Source organism: Lampetra fluviatilis, chromosome 16 (assembly GCF_964198595.1).
Source record: "Lampetra fluviatilis chromosome 16, kcLamFluv1.1, whole genome shotgun sequence".
In the NCBI taxonomy this organism is placed as follows: Eukaryota; Metazoa; Chordata; class Hyperoartia; order Petromyzontiformes; family Petromyzontidae; genus Lampetra; species Lampetra fluviatilis.
In genome coordinates, this window is record NC_136290.1 from 13,841,292 (window position 1) to 13,853,819 (window position 12,528).

The 12,528-nt window shown below is 53.2% G+C and overlaps 1 protein-coding gene across 1 annotated transcript in view; it reads right to left on the reverse strand.

The window, feature by feature from the left end:
* LOC144936577 (liprin-beta-2-like) overlaps positions 1-12,036 on the reverse strand; it is a 47,009-nt gene extending 34,973 nt beyond the window's left edge. The window contains exons 1-2 of the mRNA XM_078863798.1: positions 11,991-12,036; positions 9,765-9,928 (exon numbers count right to left, since the gene is read on the reverse strand). Of these exons, the coding sequence (XP_078719924.1) occupies positions 9,765-9,908 (144 nt within the window). The 5' untranslated portion in view covers positions 9,909-9,928; positions 11,991-12,036. The remainder of the gene's footprint in view (positions 1-9,764; positions 9,929-11,990) is intronic.
* Between the last annotated feature and the right edge of the window lie 492 nt (positions 12,037-12,528).

Genomic DNA, 12,528 nt, shown 5'->3' on the forward strand with positions numbered 1-12,528 from the left:
TACAACACCCGATGCTCCCAAGTAGTCGACCATTCACGCACTGCTTGCCAGGCTCAAAACCGCCGAAGCTTCCCAGATCTGACGAGATTGGGCGATGCGCGGGACGAGTCACTCGTCGTGCGATGGGTACGAGGGTTAATGCTCAAACTCCACACAGATGGGTAACCAGTTGCTCGGAGCAAGATTCGGAGAGGTTGAGTGCTCCTAGACTGGACCAGTTACGACCAAGAAAACCCTCATGGCAGGTATTAATAATAATACATTTACATTTGTAAAGTGACGAATTTAATGCGTAAATTGCAATGCGCCACCGTGTATGGAAAGCAGGAAATAGACAACCTATAGGGTACACGGCCAGGACTAGAGGGTGTTAAAGGCCACCTTTAAAGAGGCGAGTTTTCCAGACAGACTCAAATAGCTGTAAAGACTCTGATCGTCATATCAGCAAAGGCAAAGCGTCGTTCCAAACCTTGGGAGCTGCACTGCTAACAGCCCCGTCAGCCCAGGAACAGGGCCTTGACCTCCGCGTCCTCAGAAGACGGCAATCCAAGGATCTCGGGGGACTTCGATGGTGACCCTCAACATCGCCGTCACCTTCCAGGGCCACACCTGCAACACCTGGCGGCAAGGCTCTGGTGATCGTCACCCACCCAACTACTAACCAGGCGCTGCGCCTACTCGGCTTCTGAGATTTCACGAGTTCGGGTGTATATATATAATCAGGTATATACAGGGTGCTTCAAAAAAATGTTAACACTTACATGGGACTATCGTTTTTAATGGAAAAAGAATAGATACTATACTGTAGTATGAAAACAAATGCATGTTAATAGCTTCAAAAAGTCAAAGAGCCTCCGCTTGCTCGCCATCATTGTCAACGCATGCCTGGAATCTTCTCCAGGTAGTCTCCAGTGCCCAGAGGGCACATTTCTCGTGGTATTGTTGCAAATTCTCAGAAGTGCTAAAAACATTTTTGTTGAAGCACCCTGTCTATCGGGCGTGTGTTATGAGTCGACGTTGGGCTATTCGCGACTTCACGGAACAACACCGAGAGGAAGAAGAAGATCCCTCGCGTTCAGGTTGATCAGAGGAGGTGTGTGGAGAGAGCGTCTTACGGTGGAGCTTAACGGACGAAGAGCAAAGCTGGGGAGACAAAGACAGAGGTGCTACCGCACGGGTATTAGCGGTTGTCTTGCATAGCACAGGGAAGCGAAAAAGCTCCCGGCACAGGGAGCGAAACGTCGGACAACGCGCCGAACGACGACACGCGTCACGAGCCGTAAACACGTCCGGAGAGCTCTAAACAGAGAGATTTAGTGAGAGAATCCAGCTAATGGAATGGTCTCCACATGGACGAGAAGGCCCCAGGAGAACGGTCTGGGAAAGATTTGAATACATGGCTGTGAACTTTTCACCTAAGGACGGCGCGATGGATTTATTCACTGATTGAAGGACATTCGGCGGCGGTTCTGAGCATCGGTCTCATCCAGCACTGGAAAAGTTAAAAGTCAAAGTGATTTCTTTATTTGAGCACTGCAGTGGTGCTCATATACTGTTTTGAGCCTTAAGTCAGTGGTGGGAATTCCACCTACCTATGATGGGACAACCACTGTCGCCTTCCCCACAGAGTGGTACTCATCGTTTCACGCGCAGTGACATGGTGGGCTGAGTCAACCCCTCACCCTAACCAGGATTTGTCATCTGTGAACAGCTCACCCTGACCGGGCCGGGCAATGGGTTTTATTTTAATAAATTATCGTGTTTTTGTATTATTCGTTGCTGTAACGTTCTTACCCGACTCTACTGGACATCTGTGCAAACGTGCTTTATAACTCATCGGATTCCTTCGGGATAAACAAATATTCCGATTCTGAAACGTGGGTTGGTCCAAGTGAATGGCTTTAAAAAGTCGAATGGAGGCGAGTGCGTGGCTGAGAGATCGGAATAGTGAGCCAGCAATTGCTCGGAGCCCGAGGTTGAATCCGAGTTGGAGTAACCCGTGATTAATCCAGGTTCTCAGAGACAGATTAAGCTTAGACCATAAATGTAGTGGTTAGTGGTCTCAGCTTCGTCACCAGTGACTTCACAAAAAAACAACAACGATCCATTACATTGATTCATTTCTGCAATTAATTAGCGAACTTCTAGCTCTGAGAATAAAAAAACCCCATCAGTTTGACGGCCATGCGACGAACTCACAACAGAGCGTGGGGGTGAGTGCACCCCCTACTGGTCACGTGCAGCACTCCACAGACAACCGTCCCGTGTGGGCATCTCTGAAACGGCTGCCCCCTCTAAGGCACGGGGGGCGGGGGGGTCATCCTCTGTTCACTGCGCTCTGTGAGATTTCCGAATGGATTATTTCGCCGCACGACTTGATTGGCGATGACACAATTGGAATACATTCTAGATTTGAAGCTTTCGTGACTGCAAGGATTCATATTGTTAGGTTTTTTCGGTAAAGTCACAGCCACGACAGCTGTATCACGTAAATGAGAGATTACAAGAGCTACCACTCCGTATATATAATGGTTGAAGAGGGGAAGGGCCAAGTACGGCACACTTTTTAAAAAGTGTGCCGTACTTGGCCCACGGAAAGTTGCAAGTTCCACCTGAAGACGGAAGCTTGTGTTGCCTCCGAAACGTCGTGATTTTTATTTTACTTTTATTAATTTATTTTTTTTACCTACGTGACTTTACCGAAAAAACCTAAGAATTGGAATACATGTTTATAGTTTTCAAACTTTTGTTTCAGATTTTCTTTTTTAAGGACTGCTTTGCAGCCTGGACCGATGGCCAAAAATACGCTAATAGTTCAGTGGGCTTTAGCTGGCAAGATAACAAAAAAATTGTTTCGTATTATTTGTAGATTTATTTTTTAAGTGTTGTTTTGTTTACTTTCCTGTACTTTGCACTCCTGACGTGTTAAGTATCGTTTGTTGTTGCGTCGTTCTAACCGCCCCTACTGGACATTTGTGAAAAAGAGCTTCATTGCTCATCGGATTCCTGCAGTATGAATACAGATTCTCATATAAAGTGTGTGCATGTTACATCACGCAATTAAAATTCAAAGGACATGCTCCATCAAACTCTGGGCGTGCGCGTGCGAGTGTGTGCGACCGTGTGTGCGAGTGACCTCCACAGTCAAAACAACACGGAAAGTTGCAAGTCCCATAGACGGAGGGAGATCAAAGGGCCCTGCTCGGAATAAGAACGACACAATGCGGGCACTGTACACGCGCGCGGACTCCGTGCGTGAATGGCAGGTCGTCCAATTGCTCGGCAACGGAGGAGCGGTGAATGGCTTGGAACGTTCTTTTCACTTTAAAAAAAGACAAAAAATACTTTTTAAAAAAAGGTTGTAGTCAAGAGAAAGATTCAAATTGAAGAGAGAATAAAAAGGAAAAAAAAACCGCTTACCCTCTTGTGGAGCCAAGGCAAGCGTGTGCACAGCTCATTCTCCAAATCCATCCCGCTAGGACAAGTCCATGCTCACATCCACGTGGGCCTCGCTTGGCGATGCAGGAGAGGCAGCAGCAGCAAGCCAGCGAGAAACTTCAGGAGGCAAAGCACGCGAGGGCAGAACGACTCCACCGCGAGGCTTGCGGTAGGGCAGGGAGGGGAGGGCAGGACAGGGGGCAGTGCGGGGGCAGCGGGAAAAAACCCCAACGTGAAGTAACGACGACGGCGGCCGAGTTGTCGAAAGTCGAGTCAAGGAGAAGGGCGCGCGCGGAGTGGGGCGAGAACCGCGCCAGCGTCACGGCCAAAGAGCGAAGCGGCAGCGGCAGCAGCAGCAGCAGCGGCTCCCCGCTCCGGACCGCCCCGGACTCCCCCTCGGCTGCTGAAACCAATTATGGAGACGTCACAGCGGAGGGCGGATGACTTTTCTCAACTACACACACACGCGCGCGCGCACACACGCACACACACGTGCACGAACACACACGCGCGCGCACACACACGCACACACACGAACAGACGAACGCGCCGACGCAAAATGCCTCTCTCACCCCCCAGGGCAACGTCACCCGCACGGCGAGGAGCTCCGCACCACAACACAACCTCGGCCCCCAGCCCAACCCCACCGCCACCACTCCCGCACCACCGCCGCCACCACCACGCTAACAGAGGCGCACATGAACAAACACTCCCCCAGCGCCCCCCCTCCACACTCTCGTCTATTTCCTGCCCCTTGCCCCCCGACACGTCCTGACCCCTTTCTCTCCCTGTCCAAATTAAACAGTCGCACACAAAGACAAAGATTCCCCGTACAGCCTTTAAACAGACTGTTGAGGCAAGTGCTGTTAGCGAGCACCTATGAAGGCCTGCACGGCACACGAGGGGGTGGATGGCCAACACCACGCCCGGCCGCCTTTGTCTCCCCAGTGGCGATGTTTACACAGCGCACCAGGTACTCATTTGGTGCTGAGTCGATCTAGGGGAGACCCAGGAGCGGTTCAGATAATCGTCACTGGTGTTGCCCGTGAGCGAGAATCGAACTCGGGTGGCCGGGTTCGAAGCGCTGCGTAGCGCTAACCGCTACCCTACCGCTCCCCACGCACACGCGGGCACACACACACGGGCAGAGAGGGAGGGAGATAAAACACACACACACACTCACACACTCGGTGGTGTTTACACGACTCGGACAACGACGCACGCCTGGGAATGAGTGACCCCGTGGCTCGCCCGCTCTGAGCGTGGGAGCCCCGGGGAAGTCACCGCTGCCGACAGCGCCCAGAGCTCTCCGCACACGCGTCTGGCACATGTGCGTGTGTGCGTGTGTGGTCGACTCAGCCTCAAATGAGTACCTGGTGCCGAGTGTAAACATCGCTACTGGGGAGACAAAGGCGGCCGGGCGTGGTGCAGGACACCCACCCCCTCGTGTGCCGTGCCGGCTTGTATTAGGTGCTTACTACTCGCTAACATCACTTGCCCCAAAAGCATGTCAATGGCTATACTGGAGATCTTTGTGTCTCTGTGTGTGCGTGTGTGCCCAGGGCAAACGGCTCAAGATGTAGGAGCCACAGAATGGGAACGAGACCGAGACGAGGAATCCGCGGGCCCGTTTTGTGCGACGCACGCGCCGGGGGTGGAAGGGAGGGGCGGGGGGGGGCCCATCGGGAATTAAGGCGGGGAGGAGACGGAGGGGGAAGTGCATTCGACATAACTCGAAATGCGTCCGAGTCAGAATTTGTCCCGTTAAATGGGCCACTCTCCAGACTCTCCAAGCCACGTCAATCGTCGCCGGTTTGCGTGGAATCAGCGGCGCGGGGGATAAAAAAAAGAATCTCCCCCCGCAGGCGAAACGATGGGAAGGAAGCCCAGAACCGGCGCGGCGAAGTAAATTGTCCACGACCTTTGGCCCCTGAAACTCCACTCAGTTCGGGAGGGAAACCACCGACGGAGAAAACCCCACGCGCGTGTGAGGGGCCACAGCTGGAACACGTGGAAGCGCACACGAAGAGAGTCTCACAACCGTTAACAACGCGGCTTCTTCCAATGTAAACGTGTCCGTGTATTTTTTTGAGTCACAGTTTTTTTTCCCAATACGAAATTGCGTCTCGGTGACGGACGCTACTGGTATCGTGCGTTGCGATTTACGTGACGTTGATTTCTCGACTCGACCCCGCAAGGGAGAGATTTTTTGGGGGGGGGGGGAGGGAGGGGGAGGTGGCATGTGGGGGGTTACGATGATGATTACGATGATGGCGAACATAACGACGATGATTCCCTGAACTTCTGCGGAGCGGTCCTGATTGTATTCAAACCCGAGCGGATGATGAGCGTGAGGAATGAGGATGATATCCTCTGGGCGTGGGGGGGGGCGGGCAGCGCGGGGAATGTGCGATGGGGAGGAGAGACAAAAGTGGGCAGGGGGAGAAGAAACAAGGGCTCGCCACGCACCGCAAACTCCAACTCGAATGACTCAACGCTTACGGGAAGCGGGGAGAATCGAGCAGATGCGGGTCACGGGGCATCAAAAGGAGACCAGAGCGTGAGTCCGCATGACCATTACTAACAATACAACGGCAGTACAATGACGATGCGATGACAATACAAATACAATAACACACTTTTGTACTTGCGCCATCCTTCCAGTGCTACTGTGATGATGCTTTGCAATCGTCCCCAGGTTGCCAGGTTCACAGTGGAGTGTGCTAACCGCTGCGCCACTGCTCCCTACACCACACTGAACTAGCTTATTTTATATTCTTGGTTCTTTCGGTCAAGTCCCGTAGAAGGGAAATAATAAAATAATAAAAATTGTAATTAAACAATTAAATTATCACGACGATTCGATTGCAACACAAGCAATCATCATCAGGTGTGAAAACCACTTTTGTCAAATTTTCTTGCCGTGGTTTTCACACCTGATGATGATTGCTTGTGTTGCAATCGAAACGTCGTGAGAATTTTATTGCTTTATTTTTATTATTGTATTGTTTTCCCTTATACGTGTCTTTACCGAAAGAACCAAGAATACGAATCCCTGCAGTCACGAAAGCTCTAAATCGAAATTTAGCTTATTTTACTTTACCAGGTAAGGCCCACCGAGCTGGAGAGCTTTTTTTTCAGAAGCGACCTGGCTATCAAATGATAGATCGACGAAGTGGCACGGTTCTAAATGTGGAGGGGAAAACCCGGCTGTTGGGGCAAGGGCGGTTAACGAGCGACTATGAAGGCCACCTCAACACAACACGAGGGGGGTGGCGTCGTGGCTGTAGTACCATGCCAGGCCGCATTTGTCTCCCCAGGTGCCGATGTTTACACACCGCGCCAGGTGCTCATTTGAAGCAGAGTCGCCCTGTGGGAGGGCCCGGGACCGGTTCAAATAGTCGCCACTATTATTAGTGGTCGTGAGCGAGAATCGAACTCGGCTCGCAGGTTTTGCAGCGCAACGCGCTAACCACCGCGCCACCGCTCCCTACACCACACGCACGCGTGCGCGCTTGTGAATGACGTCAAATTTCCGAGATAAACTCGGAGAGAAGGTGACGTTTAAAGAATGATTTTAACCTTGTGGCGGGACTCCGGGGTCCCGAATAAACGGAAGTAAAAAATAAAAATCTAAATCATAGAAGCGATATTTATTTATTTCTGGCGACTCCGTCCCACCGCGCACATAAATGCCGCGACCCACCTGGCGCGAATCATTCTGTTGCCGTGTCGTCCTCGCTGCGTTTGGACGACACGGCAACAGAATTCGCAGAATAAACTAAACTCTGAAACTTTAATTAGCGCATCGTGTAGAGCTCGTCGAGAGGAATAGATTGCCGTGTCGTTCGCCCTCAACAGACATAAAATGACGTCCGAACGCAGTTGATGCGAGAGCCGGGGGCTTATGGGACCCCGGGGTCCCGCCATCAGGTTCAGTTGTCACCCCGCGTCTGTCCAAGACTTCTTTCGAATTGGCGAAGCGACGCACTCGCTCACCGCCAAGTGCTGAGCAGCAGCACCGCTATCAGCCCTGCCCCCCCCCTTGCCCCCCACTAACCATCCAGAGTCATTCGTACCGAACAATCGAGGGGCGGGGGGTATCCCCCGGCCAGCGCGAGCATCGCATTCCACGTCTGATTTATGTCACGCAATCCGACAGCGCCCGTGACAGTTTGTGGTGTGGCTGGCGGTGGTTGAAGCTGTTGCTGTGGTGAGCGGTGACACAGCGGGTTAGCGCGACGCGACTTAGCGCACAGCGAGTTAGCGCACAGCGAGTTAGCGTGTGGGCGTGCACATGACACAAAGATCCCCTGTGTAGCCTCCACGGACTGTAGAGGCAAGTGCACACGAACAGCTGGGCGATCAGCACCCCCATGCGCTGTTAACACACCGCACCAGGTACTCGCGGTTAAGGCTGAGTCTACCTAGGGGGAGGCCGCAATATCTGCTCCGATATTCGCCACTTAAGTTAGCCGTGGCCCGGAATCGAACCCAGGTTGGCGGGTACGCGTAGCGGCAGTGAATGCACCCACTTCACGTACCAAGCAAATGCTGACTCTGGGAGTTCCTGCTGCTGTGTGTATATATATTTGGTATATAAATATATATATCTAATGTGTTGTTGCGCCGTCACAATGTTGTGCGCGTGTTGATGTTACACGTGCCAGAGCAGCCTCTACGATGTGCTGGGGGAGGGGAGAGGAGTGGGTGGGAGGGGAGGGACACATTTGTAAATGGGTATGTGGGGGGGGTTACAGTGCAATTTGATTAGCGAAGCTTTACCAGCCCCCCCCCCCCCCGATGATTTTATCCGAATGTTTGCGACGCGCGGGAGGAGAGGGCGAGAGCCGATGGGCAGCGTGGACACGCGTTTGCCGTCGGAGCGGATCGCGGGCAGCACAGTGGTGATGGTGGTGGTGGTGACGACGTCACCTGTTCCACACTCGACGTGAGGTTTAAATGAAAACAACACAAGGCCGTCAAAGTTACATCCCTTGGAGCAGATGACTTGGCGATGATGCCCCGCTGCACGGTCGACAAAAACAAACTCAACAACCACGCACGCGTCAATGGCACAGCCTTGAACACACGAGTGCTGTTGGTGTGTTACGATGAAGGGGCCATCGCCCGATACGGCATGGTGAGGCCTTCATCCAGCAGTGGATTGGGAATGAATGAGCTCGCTGTGTGTGTGTGTGTGAAGGGAGCTCACTGAGAGCATACCGTTTGGGGTTTTTGTTGTAAATTAAACAGCGACGTTGCGTTGGCAGCGGTGCACAAGCGCATCAGCAAGACAGATAACTCAACACTTGAGTCCTTATGACACCGCGTGTGTGCGGCCGTAAGAGGAAAACTAAAATATATCACAGGCGACGTTTCGGGCAGTGGACCTTCCTCGTAGCACGTGGATATAGAGAGAGAGTGGAAAATATTTATTAGAAAAGGTTGCTTGTGTGGCGATCGAAACGTCGTGATCTATCATTTATTTTTCTACCTTCGTGACTTTACCAAAAGAACCAAAGAGTATGGATTCCTGCAGTCGCGAAAGCTTCAAATCAAGAATGAATACTGTAGTTAGAGAATAGTAGATAGAGTACCAAGTCAACCCTTTAAATAATCTAAAAGTATTTACTAGTAGATAAACTAGTTCAGTGAAAGTAAAATTATAATTCTAAAATGCATCGCGACGGCATATCATTCTCCACCCCAGCTCTTCCACCCGTAACTAAGTAAAAATAATCATCAGATTGTGTGGGAAGTAGTCGTCTGCTCTGCACGAGCGAATGTAAAAAAAACACATCACCTTGGTAATGCACATAGGAAGTCAGCCCAAAAGGGCTTGAGGATCATTCCAGTATTGCTTGACACACAATCGATGTTTTAAAAGTAACTGGAGACACGTGAAGACCTCCTTTTAAAAAGCTGCAAAGACAGCAATGTTCAATTTCATGGCAAGTCGGAGATATGTCCTGCTGAAATGAGCACCCGTCTCAAGGCTCAGTGATGGAAATCTCCACATTACTCTGACAGGAGCTCGTCTATCCATGGGGGTAGCCACTGTTGACCCCCCCACAAAGAGCTAAACCCCCCCTCCCCTCCCCAAAGGGATGATGATGATGATGGGCTGAGTCAACCGCCCCCACCAGGGATTGAACTCCGTGTCGTCCTAGAGGCTCTACCGCTGAGACCGCCTGGCCGGTCGGGGCAACTCCGCGAATACGCAGCCGAGGTCACCAGCAGCACCAGCAGCAGCAGCAGCACCAGCAGCAGCAGCAGCAGCGGCAGGGTCAGCGAGCTCCAGAGTGGACACAGCGCGCACTCACCCGCCCGCCCGCTCGACTCAGCTCCACGGAGCCGGCAGCGACAACGGCAGCGACAACGGCAGCATCGCCGCTTCGTCCACCACCGCCCCTGGTGACGAGACTGGCGCACGGGGGACTCAGCTGCTGCTGCTGCTGATGCTGCATTCACAGAAAAACGCCGGCGTCTGTAACCGAACCCGGTTGGTTGAATTAGCGCCGCCGGAGGGGAACGATGTAGGAGCCCCCCCCCCACCCCGTCGGCCCCAGCCCGCCCACCCCGAGCTCCCAGCCCCCCCCCCCTTCACCGCCCCCCCCGTCGCGATTTATCGGGGCACCAATTCCACCGTCGGTGTGGCTTAACGAAACCCAGATGACTCGGTGAAGCTTTTATATTAAGGGGCACCACGTACCACTACAAAGACAAAGGTCACCCGTGTGGCCTTAACCGACTGTTGGGGCAAGTGCTGTTAGCGAGCACCTATATGAAGGCCGGCACGGCACACGAGGGGGTGGGTGGCCAGCACCACGCTCGGTCGCCTTTGTCTCCCCGGTTGCGATGTTTACACAGCGCACCAGCAACTCGTCTGAGGCTGAGTCGACCTAAGGGAGGTCCATGTCCAATCCAGATAATCCTTACTGGCGTTGACCGTGAGCGGGAGTCGAACTCGGGTCGACGGGATCGTAGCGCAGCGCGCTAACCGCGACACGACCGCGCCCCACGACTACCAGCAGTAGCGAATGGCTTCGACAGGGGCCCACTTCAGCCGCGAGATGCCACTGTATGTGCACAAACGAAAGTCGATTCTTAAATGAAATTGTGACCCACTCCCAACAAAAAACAAATCAATCGATTAAATCCCAAGGAGATGACATTGTTACAAAGATCCCCCCCTCCTCGTGTAGCCTTCACCAGGATTTTGGGGCAAGTGCTGTTTAGCGAACACCTGCGAACAATGTTTACACCGCTATCCCCTCCACACCCCCCCCCCTATGATTTCCTATCGCCTCGCCCAACCCCCCGCGTCAGTTGTCATATCTGCACCAACAAGGACTCGACACACGCAGCGCCTTGCGGAGTCGCCGCCACCCATTGCCGGCAATGGAGATGGAGCCCAGCGGGAGCCCAGCTGCGTTCGCCGCTCGTTGTTGCAGAGGTTCAGCGGTTCGAACCCAGCGGGCCGCCCTGATTAATACGTCCTGCTGCTGCTGCTGTGCTGTATTAACCGCAATCAAGATCGGTGGCAGCTGTCGCCTGGTCCACTCACAACAAACCACGTGGGCATAGAAACGCCGCCGAGCAAACTTCCCCGCAGCACGAAAGAGAGGAAGTGTCTGTTGAAGCCTTTGGGTCGCGGTCTGGGTCTATATGTTTAGAAGTCGATGGCTCTCTATGCAAGTGTGTGGATCACTATAAGACGGTGGATTGCTTTGTAAGTCTCTATGTAGAGCTATGGTTCTCGATGTTAAGCATGTGGATATCTACGTGAGTGTATAGGTTTATATGCAAGTCTATGTGTCTCTACGCGAGTCTATGGGTCTCTATCCAAGTCTCTACGCGAGTCTATGGGTCTCGGTGTAAATCTATGAATCGATCTGCGAGTCATAGCACTGTATACATCTCAGAGGGACACCACTGCTCGTTCGAAAGATTCGCCGGTAGAATTCCAGATATCTCACGACGGCTCCATCCTTGAGCTCACCCACCAACCCCCCCCAACCCCACACCGGCTTACAAACATCGGGCATCAACCCCCACGCCACACGAAAGGCGACACCGATTAGAGACGCACATCTCTCGCTGTCGCACATTCGCCAACTGCCGCCTTCCTTAGATAAACAAGCAAAGATCCCCCGTATAGCCTTAACAAGCTGCGCGGGGCAAGTGCTGTTAGCGAGCACCTATGAAAGCCTGAACGGCACACGAGGGGGTTGGTGGCCAGCACCACGCCCGGCCGTCTTTGTCTGCCTAGTGGCGATGCTTTTTTAATGCACCGCACCAGGTACTCATTTACGACCGAGTCCACCTAGGAGAGGCCCGGGACCGGCTCAGATAATCGTCGCTGATGTTGGCCGTGAACGCGAATTGAACTCGGGTGGCCAAGTTCGTAGCGCAGCGTAGCGCTCACCCCTGCGACACTACCGCTCCAAACAAACACTCGCGCGCGCGCACGATGATAGCCAACAGGGTGACGATCTCCACCCCCAGCGCGCGTTCCAACAGCAACTTGGACGACTGAGAGCTCTCACCAAGAGCGGACGGCACCCTTCGTCCGCGTCGAACACCGCGTCGGGGCTGCGTTTGAGCAAATGTCGTCGCGAGCGCCGCGGAGGACGATGCCGACCGACTGTCGCTGCGAGTATTTTAAACGCTCCAAAATACGCGTCGGACAAAACTGCGCCGTGCGTTTCCTGTTTGCATTTCTCTCGGTTTCTTATCGCGGCCGGGCGCTGTGCTGCGACTGGCACGACTGGTTGAGCCGGCAAGAGCCCACGTCCCCCCCCCCCCCGCAGTTTAACCCACGTGCCCCCCCCCCACTCTCACCCACGTGTCCCCCCCCTACTCTCAGCCCACGTCCAACCCCCCCCCCCCTACAGTCTCACCCACATCTAAGCCCCCACGCTGCCAGCGGCGGGCGCTTGGGCAATGAGCATCACGCAGGGCCCCAAGCAGCTGAAGGGGATTCACAAAAAACAAAGTTGCGGATGATTATAATTGACTTATTTATCTGTCTGACTAAACTATATAAACATTTTTTATTGTACCAGGTAAATCCCACCGAGCGAT